Raw genomic sequence first — 23,725 nt, 5'->3', positions numbered from 1 at the left:
ATTCTGTTATACATTTAAGAACAGTTTGTTTAGTACCAATTACTGATTTCAACAGCATTAATTTAAGCTATGCAAATAGATGTTAATATTAGGCTAAAGAAAAAATCGTTGAAATTTGATTTTTAAATTTGGTTTGACATGCAATGAATTATCACTAAAGCAGTTTGGATGCTATTAGGAATAGCAAGAATTTAAATGTGAAACTAATTGCTGAATAGCTTGGTGGTAATAAAATTCAGGACACATGTGCATCAATGAGACATGAACTTTGTGAAAGCTTACTTCACTTTGATAGATGGTGGTATGATTGGCCTTAGTTTAAAGACCTTGGACTCAGGAGAGCCAAAACCATTAAACTAGTCAGAGTGATAGGCATTGGAACAATTGTTGAGCATGAAGATCACTATATATTCTAAAGAAACAATTTTGTATTTCTGCAAATTAAATGCTACTACTTCATAATTCAGCTTCTAAAGAGTTCTATAATATCTTTGATATCATTTGAATTATTTTGTAAGAGGAGAAATTGAAATGAGAAATCACAAAAATTTCAATTCTGTTATGCTTTATAGAGGTCATTTATTTTTTTAATAATTTATTTTTAATTTTACAAACAAACATTTTATTTTTAGAGCAGTCAGACAGGTTCTGGTTTTTGTTAATCCTTATTGTTTTGTTCATGTACAGTTAGCCTTACAAGAAGAGAAGTTAAGACTAGAAGAAGAAGCTTTATACGCTGCACAGCGTGAAGCAGCCAGGGCAGCAAAGCAGCGAAAGCTCTTGGAGGTGAGGGGAAAAGACCCCAACATATGTCAGGGCTGCTCATCTCCTGATTTTCTCTGACAAATCTCAGTTGAGACTTCTTCCACCCCCCAGAATCAAGGGCTTCTTGTTTAACAGCAAATGTATTTATGCATATATTCTAAAGAATTTTCATTTTTCATTTTCTAGTTTACTTATTTTGAGAGAGAGAGCGCACAAGCAGGGGAGGGGCAGAGAGAGAGAGAGAGAGACAGAATCCCAAGCAGGCTCTGCACTGTCAGCACAGAAGCCCCATGCAGGGCTTCATCCCACAAACCGTGAGATCTTGACCTGAGCTGAAATCAACAGTTGGATGCTTAACTGACTGAGCCACCCAGGCGCCCCCATTCTTAGGAATTTTAAAGGCAAATTAGTTCGTCTTTAACAACTAGGAATAGCATCAAATAATTTCTACAGCACTTTTTAGTTTACTTTTGTGAGTATTTTTTAGACCAATTCATTGAACTGCTAGAATTTCTTCTACTTCTTTGAATCTGGTAAGCTAGGCAGTTTGCCTCATCTTCAGATATTGTATATTTCTCATCTTTACTCTTGTGTCTTTAGGAGACTGGGAGTTTGAGTCTTGAGAAATCTTTGGCATATTATCAGAGAAGGCAACAGATTTATTATATCTCACCATGCTGTATGCTAATATGGCATTACTGTAATTGCCAGACCACTATTAATAACAGGCATTTATGGAGCCCTGGCTAAGTGTCAGGAAGTGTTTTAATTAGTTTACATGTTTTACCTTGTTTAATACTGACAACAATCCTAGGAGATAGGTAGCATTTTCAGTCCTCATTTTATAGATGAGGAAACCAGGGGACAGAGATGTTAAGTAACTTGCTTGAGATCCTGCGGTTAATAAATGGTAGAGCCACAGTTGAAAGCACAGCAGTGCTTGGTCAGTTATCCTACTTAGCATCTTCCTCCATATTTTGCCTGTGTGAACTCTGTGCTGTAATATTAACTGAAGTAGTACAAAGATCATGTCACATAAGAATTATTGTAACAGAGAAACTGAAAAATCATGTGTCATATTGCCATGAATTTATATGTGACCAGTGCCCTTTCTCTCTTTCTTTGTCTCTCTTTCTCTTCCCGCTCCCCTCCCATTTTTATGAAATTTTTTCAGCAGATTAATTAGATTATGTGGGAGAATGGGGTTTTTTTGACTTTGTTCTTATTTTTCAATATATTCTAACTTGTGAAAAAGGTTAAAAATTAACTCACCTACTAGGAAATAAAAATATTTTTCTGGCTATACTTTAGATGACTCTTCTTACTATAATAAAATCTCTACTGCTCACCTTTTAAAGACAAAAGCATTCCATATGCAGCATCTATTTGGGTTCTCTCAGTTTTCCAGAAACACATAATAGTCTGTACAACATACACTGGCACACAAACATACACAGATATATGCAAATCCACTCGATTTTCACAATAGCATTATGAGTGTGTTAGGGCAGTATTATAGCCATCTGTAATTTACAGATAAACAGAAAGTAGAGAACATGCCAGGGATACACAGCTAATAAGCGTCAGAACCCTAACTCTTTTTTTCCTCCAAAGTTTATCTATTTTTGAGAGAGAGAGAGAGAGAGAGAGAGAGAGAGAAAATCCCAAGCAGGCTCCGCACTGTCAGTGCAAAGTCCAATGCAGAGCTCGATGTCACAAACCCTGACATCATGACCTGAGCCAAAATCAGGAGTCAGATGGTTAACTGAGCCGCCCAAGCACGACTTTTTTTTTTTTTTTTTTTTAAGTTTATCAAAGCCCTAACTCTTGACAGGTTTTCTAAATCCTTTGTTTTTATTATTTCTGGGTCAGCTCAGCCAGGTCTTCTAGATCTTTTGTTTTATTGCTATTTATTTCAGCCAAAATAGAACTTCATCCACTGTTTTAACTATTTTTTTCTTACCCCTCATCCTTCCAGTTATTATAAGTTCTTGGGTATAATAAGAATGTTGAGTACACCAATATATACCTGTTTTAAAAGTTATTTTTAATAACACTGTAAATATTCTGAGCCCTCAAGGATTATACAAGGATAGAGATTCTATCCATAAATAAGAGGATATAGAAATGAACAGTGATACATTTAAAAAAAAAAAAAACTTCAATGGAATAACTTTTTAAGTTTGTTTTTTTTTTTAGGAACTAGGAAAAAATTACCTTTTGGTGTTACATGAAAGATTTTTTTTTAAATGTAACTTTACAACAGAGTGATTTTGTATTGCATTATGTTTCCAAAGCAAGAAAGGCAGAGAGTTGTGCAGCGATACCATCCTTCGAACAATGGAGAATATCAAAGGTAAACAGTGAAACATAATACTTCCCTTTGTAGTAGAAAATGTTATTTCCAAAGAGAACACGGTTCAGCTCTGGATGTTTGTATACATACTATGTTTATGTGTTCCCTAAAAAATAGAGACACTACTTTGTAAAAAGACTGAGAACATTTGTTTTCTTTACGTTGGAAAGTGCTCATTTATTTAAATTAACTTCATTGTGTTTTTAAGAGTGGTCATATCTTCCATATAGAAAATAATGCAGTAACAGACCAAATGCCTTTGGATAAATTGCTTATGCCTTGCTAGTTTGTGTTTTCCTTAGCACCCCTCTTTTTCTTATAACAAAGTTTATGTATGATTGTTTTTTAGAACACACATTCCAAAGTTGTATTTTCCACTCATTCAAAGAACCTTGTTCGTGCTTCATTATTATAAATTATAAAAATGGGCTTATGACTAAACTTTGACTTCAAGATTAACCAAAATCTTATTATTTTCAATTTATTGCTAGCATTAAGAAAATTAGGACCTATTTTCATTAGGTAATTCTAATTGTATAGTAATTATAAATTTGTGTGGGATAGACCTTCAAACTAAAATGCCATCATTAGCATAAGCATGCATTTTGTTGCATCTACTATGAATATATTAAAAAATTCTTTTACTTTTATTACAGTTCAGGACCAGAAGATGACTTTGAATCTTGTTTAAGAAATGTAAAGTCACAGTATGAAGTTTTTCGAAGTAGTAGTAAGTCTTTTAAAATATATGCATACATTTTCATTTTACTTAATGCCACAACAAACAGATAAATGGAGATCCTGACTCTCATTCTATAGAAGAACTTCCTGCCCTTTAAAATTGTATTTCCCAGGGGCGCCTGGGTGGCGCAGTCGGTTGAGCGTCCGACTTCAGCCAGGTCACGATCTCGCGGTCCGTGACTTCGAGCCCCGCGTCAGGCTCTGGGCTGATGGCTCAGAGCCTGGAGCCTGTTTCCGATTCTGTGTCTCCCTCTCTCTCTCTGCCCCTCCCCCGTTCATGCTCTGTCTCTCTCTGTCCCAAAAATAAACGTTGAAAAAAAAAAAAAAAATTTAAAAAAAATTTTTAAAAATAAATAAATAAATAAAAAATAAAAATAAAATTGTATTTCCCAGATATATCAATTAACTAGTTCTGTATTATACATTTGTATCTTTCCTTTTCAAAAGGGAATTGGAGCAAAGAAAAATCTCAGGGTATTACTGTAGATCTGGATGGAGAGTCAAGCACATGTTTTTCTATTTCTACTCTGGTCCTACCTCTCCATCTCCCAGAAGAAGGGAAGATGGGAAGAAGTAGTTACAAAAGTATACTCATTTTAGTTATTACAAATTAATTAAAGACTAAATGTTTTAAACATTAAGAAGATTAAGATTAAAATGTTTTTCTCTAAGTTTCAAAAGTTGGAACCCCAAAAGCAGTTCCTCTTGAAAACATGGACTGATTTTCATTTTTATTTGTTAATTTATTTTTTGTCCCTCTTTATAAATTGGCTATTAAAAATATTACCTAGAGTTTATTGTATTGGAAAAGTTTATATAATTCATTTATTTATTTATTTTAACGTTTATTTATTTATTTTTTATTTTTTTTTAAACGTTTATTTATTTTTGAGACAGAGACAGAGCATGAACAGGGGAGGGGCAGAGAGAGAGGGAGACACAGAATCTGAAGCAGGCTCCAGGCTCTGAGCTGTCAGCACAGAGCCCGACGCGGGGCTCGAACTCACGGCCCGTGAGATCATGACCTGAGCCAAAGTCGGATGCTTAACCGACCAAGCCACCCAGGCGCCCCTATGTTTATTTATTTTTGAGACAGAGAGAGACAGAGCATGAATGGGGGAGGGTCAGAGAGAGGGAGACACAGAATCTGAAACAGGCTCCAGGCTCTGAGCTGTCAGCACAGAGCCCGACGCAGGGCTCGAACTCACGGACTGCGAGATCATGACCTGAGCTGAAGTCGGCCGCTTAACCGACTGAGCCACCCAGGCGCCCCTATATAATTCATTTAAATTTGCATGTTTATCACTCTACATGGTAAAAAAATAAAAAGAAAGAAAGGGGAAAAGCCTTATATTGTTCCCAATAGAAACTTAACCAATGTGATGATTTCAATAATTGTTTCTTATGATGTTAAAAGTAATAATACTTGGAGAAAGGTAATATTACAAAATAAATGGTTGTGATAAAAGAATATAAATGACCACATTATATTTAACGTGTATTCTAGGACTCTCATCAGATGCCACAGTTTTGACACCAAATACAGAAAGCAGTTGTGATTTAATGACCAAAACTAAATCAACCAGTGGAAATGATGACAGCACTTCCCTAGATCTAGAGTGGGAAGATGAAGAAGGTATTTTATATTCACAATTATACCTGAAAATTTTAATCTGTGTTAATTTATAGAAATCTACTTGGTATTTTACTTTAAACTGAAATGAGTGCAAGACCATGAAAAATCAGTATAAAAATTTCTCAGTCTCTTACTATATTAGTGATTATCATCTGTTGATAAATGGTTTAGAAAGTTACTTAATTCTTAGTGTTTCTTGCGCTTTAGAAAATAAATGTTAATGAACCTATAGTACTTAATAAGAAGAATTACTGCCCCCTTGTGGTCTACGTAAAGCCAAAATTTTATTATCTTTTCGTTCATTATAAATGGTAGGGGTTTTTTTGTGTAGTTCAAAAGCTGTAAGTAACATGGACATGAGTTTGAATTTTAGCTGGTATGTTTTCCTAGCTCTAGTACTTTCAGGAGATTTCTTAATCTCTTTAGAGCTTCAGTTTGTTCATCATAAAAAGGGAATAATAAACCTACTTTAAAGGATGACTATTCACCATTGTATACACAGTGTCTAAAATGCATGGCACAAAATAAATAAATAAATGAAATGAAATGAAATGAAATGAAATGAAATGAGGCACACAATGAGCAGTCCATAAATATTTGAACAAATGAACATATGAATGTTGTGAGGATGAAATAAAATGTATATAAAATGCCCACTACAGAGTATAGCACATAGTAAGTACTCAAAATTGTAGCTAAAACATGGGAGGTTTTTAAAGGCTATTTCACTGAATAAGGCTCAAGTTTTCATTTTCATTTTCATTTTAGGAACTAGGTAATCCACAAAAAGGAAGAACCAATTATAGAATGTAGGACTTTAGAAGAATAGTAAGCATTAAGTACTTTATAGAGTTTTGAGATGCAATGGACCTTAGTCCTCTAGTGAAGCCATTTCTTTTATCAAGAAACAAACAAAGATACAAGGGACTTGAATAACTTTACCAAAGATTGCTTTAACTTACTTAATTAAGTCGTCTTCTCAGCTAAACACTTTCCACAGTCCTGTACTTCTGTTATTTTGTATCTGGGTCCCAAGCAGCAGACTTTAAATTTATTTTTATTGTAGCATCTTTTTAAGTTTGATTTACAGCCTGTGAGGTCTTTCAATTCCAGAGTCTGTCATCCACACTGTATGCTAATCAGATTTGTAGATAATATGACTTTTGAGGTTATTATTCTAGTCATTAACACAGTTAGTTACTAAACTAGACCAGGTAGGAGAGAGAGCCAACTAGAAACCTTTCCTTAACAAGGCCTCCATAGGACTGACTCTTGAAGTTAATTAACAAACCAAGTCTGATTGTTAAATAAAAACTGTATTACTAACTGGTAAGTCTTTTGACACAGCTTCTTAAGTTTTCACTGAGATTTGTAACAACTCTCCAAATAATAGGAATGAATCGCATGCTTCCGATGAGAGAGCGTTCCAAAACAGAGGAAGACATTCTCCGAGCAGCACTTAAGTACAGCAGCAAGAAGACTGGAAGTAACCCTACCTCAGCCTCTGAGGATTCCAACGGGCTGGAGTGGGAGAATGATTTTGTTAGTGCCGAAATGGACGGCAATGGCAATTCTGAGTATTCTGGATTTGTAAATCCTGTATTAGAACTGTCTGATTCTGGCATAAAGCAATCTGATGCAGATCAACAGAAACGATAGGGTAAAATCGTGTGACCCGGTTTATCAGTTGTGACCAAATTTTAAAAACCAACTAGAATGTATAGATGGTTGTGCTGAGCCGTTTTGTAAGAGGGAGATAAGAAACCATGTTGTAAATGCTTATTAGAAAGGAATAGAAATGATAGGCTATATCTGAGTTGCTTCAGAATTAAGTGCAATTTCATCATCTGCCTTCTGCTTTTCAAAAACAATTTAATGGTTCTGTCATGTTATTAGATTTATTTTAACTCATCTTTATAGCATTCCTGTTTACTATTTGTAGATTTTCACTTTTGAAAATAGTTTCATTAATTTTACTTTGAATGCTTCTCAAACCTATTTCAGTAGGTCTCTGTGAAAATATTAGGGCATTTTGTGTTAATTCTCAGCAGATGTGAAGGGAGCATGAGGAGGGACTGCCAGATCAGATATATAATAGTGTTCCCATTTCCGGCATTATTTACTCCTATGACTTAACTTAAATTTTATTATCTAATAGTAAGCACAATTGAGTAGATGACCCTAAGGAAATGCTGAAGTATCCGTTTCTTTCTACACTTACTGCATATCCTAGTATAATAATGTTGATTCAGTCTGAACAAAGGATAATATGTTACAATAAACTCTCAGAGTTTGGACACTTGAAGCTGGTAATCAAAAATAATATTGAAGAAAAAATATATATTTAGGTTTTTCTCTTCCTTTTACATGCTGCCAGTATAAATGAATATTGACTTTAAGTTAATTGATATATTAAATTTCTAAGTGTCATTTTTTAAAAATTCTATATTTCCAATGAATGGTCTTAGAAAGATTTTACACAGGACATATTCTCTGTGCATGATTTATTAAGAAAGGAAAACCTAAAAAGGCAATACGGGTATTTCAAAGTAAAATCCTTTCTGGTGTGAAAGGATCCATTGATTTTATTAAGCTTTCCTTTGCTTTGTAATACAAGGTGCTTTAATGGGATGGAACTAAGCATATCAGCATATAAAAATGCATTTTGTTTTATGCATTGAGCTCTTCTTTTCCCCAAAGTTTATGTATCAACTTGAAAGGCCAAGGATATAAGCACTCCCTAATTGCTTGTCTTAATTTTGCTGAGGATTGAGTATGATTTTAGTAAGCAGACTGTTTTCTGATTTTTCCTTGGTGTGTTTTTTTTTTTTTTCCTTGCAGCAATGACAGTGCATGTTCTCAAAAATATAGGAAGGTCCAGATATAAATAGTAACTTAAAGTTCTTGCTGTACTTAAAACAAAATCATGTGGCCCTTTCAATATTTGAACTGCTAGGCAATGACATCTATAGTTTCATCTTTTTTAATCTCATAGAAATAAATGATACTTTAAATATGTAAATATATTAGGTAATGCTGTTATTTATGATTGTCTGAACATAATTTAAGTTGTAGCTTTGTCACTGGAAATATTTTAAAAGTAATCTATATTCACATTGCCTGTGTTACGCTTTTTAAAGTTTGTATACATCAGATGTATATTTTTGGTTTGGCATAAGCTACTATTGTAATTTTTCTTGGCATTTTGTTCATAAAAAATTTTTTGAAGGAATGGTAACTTCTCAAGGATTGTGAATAAACACATTTTTACATTTAAAAATAATAAATTATTTGATTATTACTAGTTTTACTCTATAAAAATGCAATAATTCTGACTCCTAGGGCATAATTATTTTACTAAATCTGCTGTGAAGACAAAAAGGAGTGAATTAGGAAAGCAGGGTGGAACTAAATTTTAAAATGTTTGTTTTAACTGCTAAGAAGAGGATATAAATTATCTTCTTTTATATATTTATAAAAAACACTAGAAATAGCATTTATTTATTCAGCAGATATTAGAGAATCTGTGTCTGATACGGTATTAGGGATATCGTGGTAAAAAGACATAAAATGTCCAAGCTCTTTTGCCTATGTTCTGATGAAAGAGACAAGACAGTAACAAGTAAACATCTAAACCAGAAAACCACAGATCACAATTAGGAAACATACAAGACGAGAGGATGCAGGATAGCTGGAGACGAGCAGATTACTTTTGGTAGGTCAAGCGAGCCTTCTCTGAGGAGAGGACATTTGAGCTGAGACCTAATTGCTGAGCAGGAACCAGCCCATGTAAAAAGCCTGGTGACACAGGTTATAAGCAAAAGGAACAGCAAATATAAAGTTCCTGAGGTGAAGGAGAATGGTATGTTCTGAGAATGAAAAGACCACTGGGACTGAAGCATTGTGAGGTAGAGTAATAGGAGATGATATCTGAGGGGTATTTAGGGCCAGATCATGTAAGGCCTTATAGACTATGGTTAAGAATTCATTTTATTTGATGTATAAAGCCACTGACTTTTTGTAAACTAGAGTGTAGAGTGATCAGAGTTGCATTTTTGAAAAATTCCTCTAGCTGCCGTGTAGAGAATGGGTTATAAGAGGGCAAGAGTGTACGCGTGATACTTGCAATGGGACATGGTGTGACTTGGGTTGATAATGATGATACCAATGCAGAGCTGATAAACTTTAGAGGAAGAATTAACAAGATTTTCTAATGGGTTAGATATGGGGGCCAAAAAGGAGTGGAATCCAAGATAACTGTAGGATATCCAGCACGGTGACCTGGTGACCTTACTCACTGCATATCTACCTAGCAACACTCAACCCCAGTCCAGCCTGTCTTGACAAAGCCCTATGATCCTTCCTGGAACATGGCAAGATAGGCAGTCTTAGAGGAGCTGTGACAAAGCCATTTATCATCTGCTTCCCTGTCTTGCAGAAGGCCGCGATGAGGCAATTTCTCACCCAACTCCTTGGTTCTAGTGAAGCATGGGATTTCTACCTCACCCCCATTCACTACAGATGTAGGCTAATAAAACTGTTTGGCTGGAGTTCATTAGAGACAGCTTTTTCAACAACAGAGCTACCCTCCATTTATGTGTCATTTAGCCTCTGGGGTCCAGTGTCCTACGGCCATCCATAGGGACCAGGGATGTGGGACACTGACTCCATGCTGATCTCCCTTTTGCTATCTGTGTTGGTTTCTAACTTAATGAATGCAGTGAAAGGAACAGATTTAGGAAGGTGAAGGAAATTAAGAGTTCTGTTTGCAAAATTAAATTTGAGATGTTTATGAGAAATCTGAATGAAGGTCTCAAGAAGGTGATGGGATATATGTCTGCAGCTCAGAGAAGAAGAGGTCAAGGTACAAGTTTAGGAGTCATTAGTAGGTAAATGATATTTGAAGTCATTACACTAGGTAAGATCACCCTGGGGAAGCATATAGGCAGAGAAGCCCAACTATTGATATTTAGAGAACAGGGATAGAAAAACAGCCATCAGAAGCAAACACAAGAATACAGGAAACCAAAGAATGTGGTGTCACAGGAACTACTAGTGGCCGTGTGCCACCATGTGAAGTGAGGAAGACGAGAATTGGAGCCAATAGGCACTGAGGGGCAGATGGTGGTGACTTAATCCCCAGCCACAGCCTCCTTTGCCTGAGGCCTACAGCACTCCTCCCTTACAGCAAGCAGTCTAAGAACAGTTCTGTCTTCAGAAAGAATTTCAAAAAAATTTCAAACATTTCAAAAAAATGTTTAGAATTAAACTTAGACCTTGTTTTTTGGAGAGAGAGAGAAAAAGAGAGAATGGAGGAGGGGCAAAGGGTGAGAGAATCTTAAACAGGCTCCACACTCAGTGCAGAGCCCAACACGGGGCTCAACCTCGTGACCGTGATAATCTTGACCTTGAAATTAAGATCAGATGCTTAACCGTGCTTAACTCACGGTTTGTGAGTTCGAGCCCCACTTCGGGCTCTGTGCTGACAGCTCAGAGCCTGGAGCCTGCTTCAGATTCTGTGTCTCCCTCTGTCTCTGCCCCTCCCCGGCTCATGCTCAGTCTCTCTCTCTCAATAATGAATAAATGTTAAAAAAAATTTTTGGGGGGGCGCCTGGGTGGCTCAGTCACTTAAGCGTCCGACTTCAGCCCGGGTCACGATCTCGCGGTCTGTGAGTTCGAGCCATGTGTCGGGCTCTGGGCTGATGGCTCAGAGCCTGGAGCCTGCTTCTGATTCTGTGTCTCCCTCTCTCTCTGCCCCTCCCCCGTTCATGCTCTGTCTCTCTCTGTCTCAAAAATAAATAAACGTTAAAAAAAAAATTAAAAAAAAATTTTTTTAAGTGTGTAGTGCATAAAAATCAATGTAATATTTGATAAGAAAACAAAAAAATTCTAAACATAGCAATGGTTTATTAAAATGTCTAAAATATTGGTTTTAGATACTGAATATAGATACAGAGAACTACTTTTGGAAATAAACACCACAATTCTACAAAAAGGAAATCATAGAAAAGGTATTATTGCTCAAATAAGGCTTCCTATAATAAAACCACAATGACGCATAGACACTGCTCCAAAACACATCATGCTGTGTTGCAGTACTCTAGCACTGCAAGTACCAACAGGCTACACCACCAGGAGCAACTCAACCATGGCCTTGACATTGAAAACAAAGAGCCGCTTGTGAAATAATATGACCAAAGAGGTGGTTCCTTGCAAAACATAGGGCTACAATCAAGCATAAAAAGAAAATAATATAACTATTTTGAGAACACTATTCCTTCATCACCAAGGATGCTTTTTGTACATTAATGCTCACAGAGGTACACTTAAATACACTTAAGAATTCTTCATACATCTAGGAATGCAACAGACGACTAAATCAATGACTAATACAATTTACAGACTTCAAAATGATAAGAGATCCCAAATTTGATAACAGATAACAGTAATATACTAATAAACTGTGAAATATCTATAAAATGTCTACAGATTTCTTCATCCTTCACGATTCTCCTCTTAGCCCTCTGTGTTCACAATTCATTTTCATCCATTTCTGTAGGAAAAGTGTCTTGGGTAGAAAAGGATGAGTAACAGCCATCCTCAGGTATGGGCTTCTGTAGTGGCCAGTTGTTTTCTTGCAAGAGTGATGTGGGAGACAAAATAAATTGAGTCTCAAAAAATTCTAATGACTCTCCATCTTCCTTCTCTATCAGGAGTTGATAGTCACCAAATCTGACCATGCACTTGTCAGGCAGGTCTATTTTATTTAAGTAGCACAGCTCCTTGTTGTCCACAAGCAGAGTGGTCTTCTTACTCATATTTTTTATTTCAAAAGAGAGAACTGAACTATCAAACTTTTTAAACAGCTGCAGAGAAAACTGAACTCGGGAAACTTGTTTGTCCTGAAAGGTATAATGACAGATATTGGAATTGCGGCCAAATTTCACCACTTCACTGGAGGGAAGTTTTTCTCGGTTATAAAACCTTATGGATTGGAATATTCCACTTTGCAGCTGGACAGGATGGTAAACAGTTATCTGGAGACAAGTTATTGTCTCTTCCGTGTCAGCATCTTCAAAATTAGACATGATGTGTCTCAGAATCTGACCTGCCTGCAACAATCAAAACAGCATGTTAGTTCACTCCTATACTTCAGGCATTGATATCTTTAATTCTAATATTTTGATGAAAATCTTCTGATAGGTCATTTATTTAGACTTTAAATTAAGAAGACAATACAGGGGCACCTGGGTGGCTTAGTCAGTTAAGCGTCTGACTTTGGCTCAGGTCTCTATCTCAAGGCACGTGAGTTCAAGCCCACATCAGGCTCCACACTGATGGTTCAGAAACTGCTTGGGATTCTCTCTCTCTCTTCCTCTCTCTCTGCCCCTTCTGTGCACTATCTCTCTCTCTCTCTCTCAAAATAAATAAATAAACCAAAAAAAAAAAAAAAGATGAATACATAGAATACTTTCAATTATCTAGCACAAATGTGAAAATTTTCACCAAGCCCCATGAGATCTGGTGTATTACTTTTTCTATCTCTATTTTTCATTTCTAGTTTGACAACAAGACCATACATACAGTCTAGACAATAACAAGGAATGCCTGCTGATAATAAAGTGATTTGGCAGGAGCAAAAAGAAACTTCAGTTCCTTTCTCATTTAAATAGAATGACGGGCTCAGAGAAAATATGACAGCTGTACATTAAAATCGGGAATAAATAATCCCTTTGCTTTAAATGCCTTCGGAGAATATACACATAAAGAAAACCTACAGTTTATTAACAAAATTATAATTAGATGTATTATGAATTGTAAAACCTGATTAAAGAAATTTAAAAGTTATGAACAAATAATTCCAACATTTATCCCTTAACATCGTCACTTAGATTTCTAGTAGGAAAAGGGTTAAATATAATAAATGCTTAGCAAAGATATGGAAGCAATCTAAGTATCTATCAATAGATGAATGGGTAAAGAAGATGTGGTATACACACACACACACACACACACACACACACACACACACAAAGAAGAATATTATGCAGCCATAAAAATGGATGAGATCATGCCATCTGTGACAACTAGAATGAACCCAAAAGGTATTATACTAAATTAAATAAGTCAGACTGAGAAAGACAAATGCCATATGATTACACTCATATGTGAATCTAAAAACCAATGAATGAACAAACAAAAAGTAGAATAAGACCTGCAAATACAGAGAACAAACTGATGGTTTCCAGAGGAAAGAAAGTAGGGGGATGGGCAAAATGAATGAAGGGGAGAGGGAGATATAGGCTTCCAGTTACAAAATGAGTAAGTCACAGGGATAAAAGGCACAGCATAGAGAATATAGTCAATGATACTGTAATAGTATTGTATTGTGACAGATGGTAGCTATGTGGTAAGCATTAAGTACAGAGAAGCTGAATCACCATGTTGTACACCTGAAACTAATGTAATGTAAGTCAACTATACTCAGGGGCACCTGGGTGGCTCAGTGAGTTAAGCCTCTGACTTTGGCTCAGGTCACGATGTCACAATTTGTGAGTTCAAGCCTCGTGTCAGGCTCTGTGCTGATAGCTCAGAGCCTGGAGTCGGCTTCAGATTCTGTGTCTCCCTCTCTCTCTGCCCCTCCCCCGCTCATGCTTTCTCTCTCTCTCTCTCTCTCTCTCTCTCAAAAATAAATAAACATTAAAAAAACAGTGAATCCTTTAAAAGTTTATTTTATTTTATAATTTAAAATTAGACATTACATACTTTAAAAAAAATCTCCACAAGTTAGTTCTAAATATCATAGTCTGTACTCCTCCTGGAATTATTTATTTCTATCAATGGTTCCTAATGACTGGACAAACTGACATTAACCACAATATAACTGCCATTAAGAGTTAAGAGTGTCCCTCGAGAGCTCTTGGCCCCACTGTGCCCTCCACCTACATTTGCCTTATATGTACCTTTAATAATCAGTACAATAAAGTAGTATAACAGAATAGGAGAACTAATTGCCAAAATCTTTGAGAGATTATTCTCACACAGAACTGCCATTTTAAAGCTAATTTATTTTAAAAGGATTGCATGCACATGATTAAAAATTGACACAGTAAAAAAGAATATTTTAAAAAGAGTATCTTCCCTCCACCTTAGTCCTTTGTTTCCTTTTCTAGAGCCAAGCACTGTAAAAGTTGCTCTTATCCTTACAGAAATTTTCTTTACACAAGCAGCTTAACTATGTGTATGCTCAGACACAAACACCTATGTTTCTACACATAAGAGAAAACATTTTCTTACACAAATAGGAACATACTGTATCTAGTTCTAAACCTTGCATTCTTAAATTAATAATACAAATGGGTGATTTGTTTCTATATCCACACATGTAAATATATCTTACATTTGAACAGCTACACAGAATTCCTTTAAACTAATGTGGTGATAAATTATACCAATAGAGGGGTGCCTGGGTGGCTCAGTTGGTTAAGCATCCGAATTCAGCTCAGGTCATGATCTCGTGGTCTGTGAGTTCAAGCCCTGTGTCGGGCTCTGTGCTGACAGCTTAGAGCCTGGAGCCTGCTTTGGATTCTGTGTCTCCCTCTCTCTCTGCCCCTCCCCAGCGCCCGCTCACGCGCGTTCTCTCTCTCTCTCTCTCAAAATTAAAAAAAAAAAAAAAAAAAAATACCGAGAGAATGATCCTGAGCACTCCCTGCATTCCTTAAAAACTGTTTAGGGTTTGGGAATCAATAAGCTTGAGTGAAGTTGGTCTGTAGTTTTGTTTGCCATCTATATTAAATGTTGGTATCAGAATTATGCTGATTTTTAAAAAATGCTTTCCTTTTCTTTCTATGCTTGCTGTTGCTGCTATTTACTTTTAAAATACAATCTTTCCTCCTATTTTGCAAAGTTATGATGCTACAAATCAAAACTCTCAATTTATTCCATTTTTCAACAAATGATATAGCTAAGCAAAATTTCTTTTTTATTGATTTGGAAATATATCTTTATTTTATTATTTTTTTTATTTTTTTTAACATTTATTTATTATTGAAAGACAGAGAGACACAGAGCATAAACAGGGGAGGGGCAGAGAGAGGGGGAGACAAAGAATCCAAAGCAGGCTCCAGGCTCCGAGCTGTCAGCATAGAGCCTGACGTGGGGCTCGAACTCACAAACTGCGAGATCATGACCTGAGCCAAAGTCAGTCACCTAACCAACTGAGCCACCCAGGCACCCCTCTTTAATTTTAAATTTACTTTTTGTAATAGATTGTTTTTGGACATTATCACATCATATTGTATTAGCCAAGCAGACAAGAGATGCCTAGCTATAAGCAGAAAAAGTGACCTGAACCCTCAAAATCATGGGTCAAAGATGGTAAAAATTACTATGAAACCAATGAAGCGACAATTAGCCAACAATGGGCAGAATTGGTTAACAGATCCTACACTGTGATTTGAAGATACTTTAATTATGATAATAAATTCTCATTATTCAAGAAGCAGACAGCATTAAAAAGAATAATTATAACAAATCATTAGATGATGCAATTAGTTGTTGACAAGAAAACAATTAGCTGTTAACAAGCAAAAAAGATAAAAGGAAAAGCAAGAATCTGTCCATGATCTCAGTCTTGTCTAGGATACATTGCCCTCATTCTAGTTCATTCTCGGACTTTGGACAATAACAGTTCCAAAAGGAGAACTGGATTCAAAACCATTGATATAATCTTTTGGTAACACCCAAATTACACCCAAATTTTGGGGTGTGTGTGTGTGTGTGTGTGTGTGTGTGTGTGTGTTTATTTTAGAGAGTATGCATGAACAAGTTGGAGAGAGGGGCAGAGAGAGCGAAAATCTTAGGCAGGCTCCACTCTCAGTGTGGAGCCTGATGCAGGGCTTGATCCCATGACCCTGAGATCATGACCTGAGCTGAAATCAAGAGTCAGATGCTCAACTGACTGAGCCACCCAGGTGCCCCTGTTTTGTGTTCTTTATATAACCTGTGAACTTAGAATTCATTCTTTTGAGCAAATTTGCCACCAAGAAAAGTTTGCCTCATACAAGCTCTTATTCCTAGTACTCAGGGTAGATCTATTATTCACTGCAAGGGAAAAAATATTGGCGTTCTGGTTTATCAAATCAGTGGCTACAAGCGTCTTGGTGTAGATCAATTCTCAGGGATCACAATTGTGACCCTTCAACAAACACTGAGATAGACTGTCTAATGTCAAATACTTGTTGCTCCTCCCTATCAGGCCAATCCCTACTGGTTCTGCTCCTTTAGAAAGATGAGACTTCCCACTCCACTGACAGCCATGTAATGAAACACGAATGGAAGTAACATAGAAGCTTACTTCCAAGCAGAAGCTTTAAAAGGCACTGTGGGGTTCCACCAGTCTTCTTTGCCTCTGCCACATCAGCAGTCCCCAAAAGCAGCTCAGCCTCCATTCCAGAGGCAAAGGCCAAAGATAGAGCCAAAAAGGACACAGAATATGAGCACGAAATCAAGCCTTCTTTAAGTCATTTGTTCTTGAATTCTAACATCACCTGGGCTGACATGCATTCCCTATCTAATGAAGGTAAGAAGTGACTGACTACAAACCCTGACAGTTAATAGGGTTACTACTTACAGTTTATGCCCTTCACATGCCAGTTACACTGCTAGCCATTGAAATCTGCTTGAGATAAATTAGCAAAGACAGAAGAACAATGAGCTTATATAGTATAACAGTGGTTACCTTTGGAGAGGGAAATGGGTTGGGGATGGAAAAAAGACTTCATTGCACACTCTATGCCTTTGAAATTGTATACCATGTGCACTTAATATCTAACCAAACATTTAACAAATATTTTCTTTACAAATTTACAAACCATCAAATTTTTGTGGAATTAAATGGAGGTGGAGATTACCTAAGTATTCAGTGGTAAATTGTGATATCTGACATCAAAAAGTTGTAAAAAAAAAAAAAAAAAAAAAAAAAAAAAAGAGTTTGCCTGGCTAGTTCAGTTGGTAGAGTATTGATTCCTGATCTCAGGATCATGAGTTCAAGCCCCAAGTTGGGTGTAGAACTTACTTAAAAAAAAAAAAAGTTTGTAAAACACTGTGATGATGTCTGAAACACAGTAATATCTGTATTCACAAATGAACTACAATAAATAAATAAATAGAAATGAAAGTGAGCCCTGCCATCAAGAACTTTATCACAGAAAGCATAATACAGAAGGCATGGGTGCTCCATTGTCAGAAGAAAAGTAAACCTCTCCTTTCCTAGGCACCAGGAAGTACACACTTACGGGGACTCAGAGCTGGCAAGAGAAAGGTTACACTGAGGTTGGCTTCTGCTCCTCTCAGAGGAAATAGGGCAGATATGTGGAGAGGTGTTATGTGCAAAAAACATGCTCTCCATCCCTGCTCACACTCCCACCCCCTCTACCCTTCTCTCTCTCTCTCTCTCTCTCTCTCTCTCTCTCTCTCTCTCTCTCTCTCTCTCTCTTTCACACACACACACACACCCCACCACACCACACCAACTACCCCTCCAAAAGCTGGGCAAAGCCAGTAAAGAGACATATGACCCTCAACCTTGCAAAAGGCTGTTTGGACCTCAACTGTTAAGAACAAAAAGATACACAGATATTTTTGCTTAAAGGAGGAGCCAGGTGTCCAAACAGTTTAACAGAAAGCTTGGTGCCCCTGGGTGGTCATGCATGCCAAGAGGATTCTCATGCTTTAAGAGTTTGTTTTTTAGAGTAAGATTTACTGGAACAATGGAGTTTGTTCTGGGCAATGTGTTAAGGAAGGTATCCTTCTAAAATTTTTACTTTCATCCCTCCTCAGCTCAATAGGATTATTAATAATCTCAAGACAAAGTATGTTTCTGCCTGTTGCAAGTAGCCTTTGATCAAAGGCTTTCTCCCTGACCAACACCCAACACTGAGCTTATTAATAAGGAGGGAAGAGAAACTTGAAACACAGCAAAAGGCACAGTAATCCTGCCGCCAAACCTCCCTCACGGGTCATCACCCCCGCAGTGTGGCTTTGATGACATCTGTGAACAACAGTGTTGAGCAGAATCAATTTCTACTAAAGTAATAGGTTTTGCAAAAGAAGTCGTGAATAGCAAAAAGAGCAAGAGAAAAACCTTAAGGAAAAACACTTTCTTTTCAGAGACCTTGTCTTCTTTCTCCCACTCAGCCTCACTAATCTGTACCCAATCAAATTTGCAGACTCCACCTCCAAATTTGGTGGCTGTGGACAGCCGCTACGAGTTACAGCGTCGGTTCTGGCTTCCGGAGGATTGGGGAAATTCCTCCTTTCAACCTGAAAGCTAGGGAAAGTCCCAGAAAACAGCCGATTACTCTGTTTTCCTAATGAACCACTGAAGCAAGTAAGGCAGGTCCCGAAGAACCCTCAGCAGAGAACTCAGAGCCCCGGGGAGCCCGGGACCCTGCAGAAAGGTCTCCGCCAACGAGAGGGGAGGGGTTCACGCATAATTTCTCTATGAGCTACACTTGATAAATTCTTTTTTGTTTTCTGATGGGGGGGAAGGGGACCTTGCAAAGCACAGAAAAGTGTATTTAAAAAAAAAAAAAATCCCATCTCCAGTATTTCCTTTTCAGTATTCCTCCTCGCATTTACAAACATCCCTGTGTCATAAAGCTGGGACCATGCCGTATATAATTAATTGAGCGTGCCCGTACGCTGAGCTGGGAGCAGCGGGTGTGACTTTCGACAGGGCACCCCGAAAGACTCCTTGACAAAGCCTCCCTCTTGGGGCGATAAACAGACCAGACACAGTCCCCACCTCACCCCCAGGCTACAGCCCGCCAAGTACCTTGGGGCCCGAAGGTCGGAAACCGTCCCAGAGCGGCTTCGCTTTCCCGGCTCCGCCGAAGACTAACGGAGGCCACCCCGCGGAGGTTCGAGTTGGGGGACGGTCACCGCCCACCGCCCACTGCCCGTAACCACACTGGGAGAGGGCGCCAGCCCGCCGCGCCGCAGCTGCTCGGGGAGGGAGGGGGGGGGGCCGAGCCGGGGGGAGGAGGGGCGCACACGCGGACGGCCCCGGATCCTCCCGCGCGCGCCTCCTCTGCTCCAGCTCCCCGCGAAGTGCGCCCGCTACCCACCTCCCAGAAGCCTTTACGGAGTCTCGACAGCAGGAGCCGGTTCCCAGCCTTGGCCCCGCCCGCGCCCGCCTCCTCCTGTCTCCGCCGGACGACTGCGGCTGCTGACGCTACATCCAGACCAGAAGGCCAGCCCCCTCACCCCTTTTCGGAGTTCCCAGGACCGGCTTGAGGCTCCGTCCACTGGTGCGGACCGCACCTCCCGAAACGCGTTGGCCCCTCCAAAGAGGATGTGGCTAAGTGAGCTAGATTTTGAAAAGGGAAAAGAATCACTTCCCCATTAAAGGGCCACTCTCTCCAAGAGTTGGCCTCGGACGGGGTAGGGATAGGAGGAGAGTTGCACTAATTTACTAAACAAGACAGGTGAACGGCTTGTATTATCTCATTTAATCCTCACAGTCGGGAGACTAGGACCCCCTTACAGACGGATAAACTGCGCCCCTGCCAGTGGTTAAGTGTCACGTTGAGCAAGAGCAGAGACAGGATTTGAACCTGCCACAGAGCCCATAATCAACCTGCGGCTACCTGTGATGCCCTGACCTTACACGGGACCAGTCCAGGAGCTTCCTCTCCCACCCGGGGATCCACCAAAAGGGATCCCTCACTCAACATCCAGGCTCTGGGGTTCCACGACTAAAAGCTGGTACATGATGCAAGGAAAAACACTTAACCTCCCACGAGTCCTTTATAGCCTTGGATGAGTAAGATAATAGTTTTTTCCTGCGTCAGGGAAAAAGGTTTGGAAGGGAAACAAGTGGAGAGAACCTGAAGACAACAGGTGTCTAGAGCGGGGTAGGAGTGAAACTCTATATAAGGAGTAAAAGACTGAGAAGAAAGGAGGGAAGACCAAGCTTGCAGTGACTGAGGAGGTCAAACTGGCCCACTTACTTCGGAGCTTGGGAATCTACCCACCAACTCGGGTAGGTGTCAGATGGAAGACGCTCCTCTGGATTCTGTCCTGGGCTTGCAGGAGAGTTGTTCCTTCGCAGGTCAGTTTCACTGGCAATAAAATGACGCTGATACTTGGAGCTTCCCCATCTGATAAAAGTTCTGTGAGAGGGGTTAAGTTTTGACGTCTCCGAGTTACTTACGTATAATCAGGAACCATAACACAGGGAAGGAAAAGTACAACTACAAATGTGGCAGATTCCTGTAAGGCTGCAATTTTGTTGGTTAATCATCAACATTTATTATTTCTTCTCTGAAGTGGAGATAGCCAGAGTATCTTCTTTCAGGTGAAGAACATTAGACCATGTGGACGGTAAGATGTGCAATCTGACTATACCAATAAACATACACAGTAAAATATTTTGTCAGAGTTTCTGATATTCACTCTTTAAAGTTAAGCAAGATTTGAAAATTCTGTGTAAGCTGCAAAGGACTAGTGTAGTAGATGTTATTAATAACACTAGTAAAGAAAATGCAACAACTGCTAAAATTTATGATGCTGAATATTATTTCGTTTTTCTGTTCCCTTTAAGTATTCCTAGGCTACCAGTTGAGGAAGAGATTAAGAGGAACCATTCGGGGGCGCCTGGGTGGCTCAGTTGGTTGGGTGCCTGACTTCGGCTTAGGTCATGATCGCACAGTTTGTGGGTTCAAGCCCCGCGTTGGGCTCTGTGCTGACAGCTTGGAGCCCGGAGCCTGCTTCAGATTCTGTGTCTCCCTCCCTCACTGCCCCTCCCCTGCTCATGCTCTGTCTCTCTCTCAAGAATACATAAACAAAAAAAAAAAAAGAGAGAGAAACCCTTCAGAGAAATGGATACCCCAAAAGTCCGGCTGGAATTGTTTATCAAGGCATAACGGAAGAAAACAGTAGACAGGTATGTTATTGATATTTAAAAAAGAGGGATTTACTGTTTGAATTATCACTGATGAATCATTTAATGTGAAAATAACATAAAATGCCCACAATCTATTTTTCCATGAATAGAATATTAAAAATAGGTTTTAGATACTTTCCCTACCCCCTAATTAAGCAGATGTACCTGAGCCTATTGTATTTCATTTAAAACTAGAGGAAGCTAACTTATGGTAATACAATCACCCCTTATAGAAAAAAGAAAAGCGTTGCTCGTTTGTGTTGCTTGCTGGGAATTGGGTTATATGATACCCACCTTCTGTCCAGTGCACTCTAAACCCCTTGGATACACCCTCATCTAACTCTCCACTCCCAAACTCAGATGCTCAGATTTGGGGTAACTCAGTTGTAACTCAGTTCAGGAGTGCCCCACCTCATGGCTGATGCTTTCTACCAACCTTTGAAAATACTCCGAATTACCTGAGATACCTCACTCAACTCTTTTTTCATTATTCTCTGAATGGAAGACAAGCAGAAACCCAAAGTGTTGGGACTGGAACAAAGGAAAGCTAGCGTGGACTTCTCTTCCTCCTCCCTATTCTTGGAGTCAAGTGACTACAATTAAAATGAGCCACTTAGATATATGTGGAGAGATCTGCCAGACGCATTACTAATGGAAAAACCAAGTGCTAAACAAAAATGTTGCCCTTTGTGGGGAAAAAAAAAAACAAACCCTGTCTGTAAATGCATGAACTTTCTGCAAAGAAATCCGAGAAATAGAACTGATAATACTGATTAACCTGAGAAAAAGAAATTGGGAGCGAGAAGGCAGAAGGTCCACATGGAGAGAGATTTTTTATTGTGCACTTTTTCATACTGTTTGGATTTTGTCTCATTTGCATGCATTGTGGTTACACACCAAAAAAAAAAACCCCAGCTTTTTCAAGAAGGGCCAAGTAAGAGAAGTCTCCCGAGAGACAGATTCAATGCTCTAATGCCTCAATATTTCTCATAAGGTGGAGGACTGCAATAGAATTCAGGCTCCCAAGAGAGTGGTCAGGTGGTGAGGTAAAAATTAGAGCCCACAAAGGCAGGGCACCTGAGAGTGGAGGAAGGGGAGGAGTGGGCCTGGTTAGGGCCATCTGCTCTGCCCCTCCCTGGAGGCAGTTGTGGGTAGGTCTGTGGTAAAGCAGAATTCTAAGATGGGCCCCAAGATTCCCACTCACTGGCGTACGCAATTTATATAACCCCCTCCCCTTGAGTGTGGGCAGAACCTATGAATATGATGGGCTGTCACCCCTATGACTAGGTTTCTAATCAGTTGTCTTCAAGTTAATCCAAAGGAAAATTATCTAGCTGGGCTGGACCTAATCACATGAATCCTTAAAAGGGATGGATCACTTTTAAGGAGCACAGAGACACATACCCCTGTTGGCCTGGAAGCAAATATCCAAGCCAGGAGCTGCCTATGGAGACCACATGGCAAGGAACTACAGGTGGTATCTAGGAGGTCAGAGTGGTCCCCAGCCAACAGCTAGCAAGAAAATGGGACCTCAGTCCTACAACTAGAATTCTACCAACAATCTGAGCCTTGAAGGAGACCCCAAGCTTCAGATTAGATCTGCAGCATTCTCAATGATAATGTGCCCAGACTTCTGACTGACAGAAGTCTGTCTTCTATGACAGAAACATAGAAATAATAAATGGGTGCTGGGTTTTTTGTTTCTGTATATCATAGAGCCTTTATTATTTTTCCCACTCAATTCTTAAGTCTTATATAACATCCATGTTCTAAGTATGATACGATTTATAGACAGTTTTTAATGTTTATTGTTTTTTTTTAATGTTTATTTATTTTTGAGAGAGAGAGAGAGACAGACTACAAGCAGGGGAGGGGCAGAGAGAGAAGGAGACACAGAATCCAAAGCAGACTCCAGGCTCTGAGCTGTCAGCACAGAGCCCAACATGGGGCTTAAACCCACAGACTGTGAGATCATAACCTGAGCTGAAGTCAGGCACTTAACTGACCCAGGTGCCCCTAGACATTTGTTCATTTCATTTCATTTCATTTCATTTCATTTCATTTCATTTCATTTCATTTCAAGAAAGAGAGTGAGTATGTGAGCCCAGGAGAGGGGCAGAGGGAGAGAGACAGAGAGAGAGACAGAGAGAGAGAGAGAGAGAATCTTAAGCAGGCTCCACAAAGAGCCTGACACAGGGCTCCATCCCATGACCCTGGGATTGTGATCTGAGCCAAAATCAAGAGTCAGACACTCAATCAACTAAGCCCAGGCACCCCA

The 23,725-nt window shown here is 38.9% G+C and overlaps 2 protein-coding genes across 7 annotated transcripts in view; one reads left to right on the top strand and one right to left on the bottom strand.

The window, feature by feature from the left end:
- Positions 1-8,802, top strand: part of AP1AR (adaptor related protein complex 1 associated regulatory protein) — a 39,766-nt gene extending 30,964 nt beyond the window's left edge. Inside the window, exons 6-10 of one of the 2 annotated variants that reach the window (XM_045470214.1) lie at positions 688-786; positions 3,063-3,121; positions 3,778-3,851; positions 5,370-5,498; positions 6,892-8,802. In XM_045470214.1, the coding sequence (XP_045326170.1) occupies positions 688-786; positions 3,063-3,121; positions 3,778-3,851; positions 5,370-5,498; positions 6,892-7,157 (627 nt within the window). In that variant the 3' untranslated portion in view covers positions 7,158-8,802. The remainder of the gene's footprint in view (positions 1-687; positions 787-3,062; positions 3,122-3,777; positions 3,852-5,369; positions 5,499-6,891) is intronic. The other variant, XM_045470225.1, reaches the window with a different exon arrangement.
- Positions 8,803-11,385: 2,583 nt separating this feature from the next.
- On the bottom strand, positions 11,386-20,640 carry TIFA (TRAF interacting protein with forkhead associated domain). Of its 5 annotated transcripts, none has more exons than XM_045470156.1 (2): positions 20,513-20,640; positions 11,386-12,610 (listed from the first exon to the last, which is right to left on the bottom strand). In XM_045470156.1, exon 2 carries the CDS (start codon positions 12,584-12,586, stop codon positions 12,029-12,031), a length of 558 nt encoding a protein of 185 aa, XP_045326112.1. In that variant the 5' UTR covers positions 12,587-12,610; positions 20,513-20,640; the 3' UTR covers positions 11,386-12,028. The 5 variants fall into 5 exon arrangements, with proteins under 5 accessions (XP_045326112.1, XP_045326145.1, XP_045326134.1 ...); XM_045470189.1 differs by lacking the exon at positions 20,513-20,640 and adding an exon at positions 19,767-19,844; XM_045470178.1 differs by lacking the exon at positions 20,513-20,640 and adding an exon at positions 19,628-19,730.
- Between the last annotated feature and the right edge of the window lie 3,085 nt (positions 20,641-23,725).

Source organism: Leopardus geoffroyi, chromosome B1, assembly GCF_018350155.1.
Source record: "Leopardus geoffroyi isolate Oge1 chromosome B1, O.geoffroyi_Oge1_pat1.0, whole genome shotgun sequence".
Classification (NCBI taxonomy): Eukaryota; Metazoa; Chordata; class Mammalia; order Carnivora; family Felidae; genus Leopardus; species Leopardus geoffroyi.
Note: the sequence above shows the minus strand (reverse complement) of the source record. Positions and strands in the feature narration are given on the sequence as shown.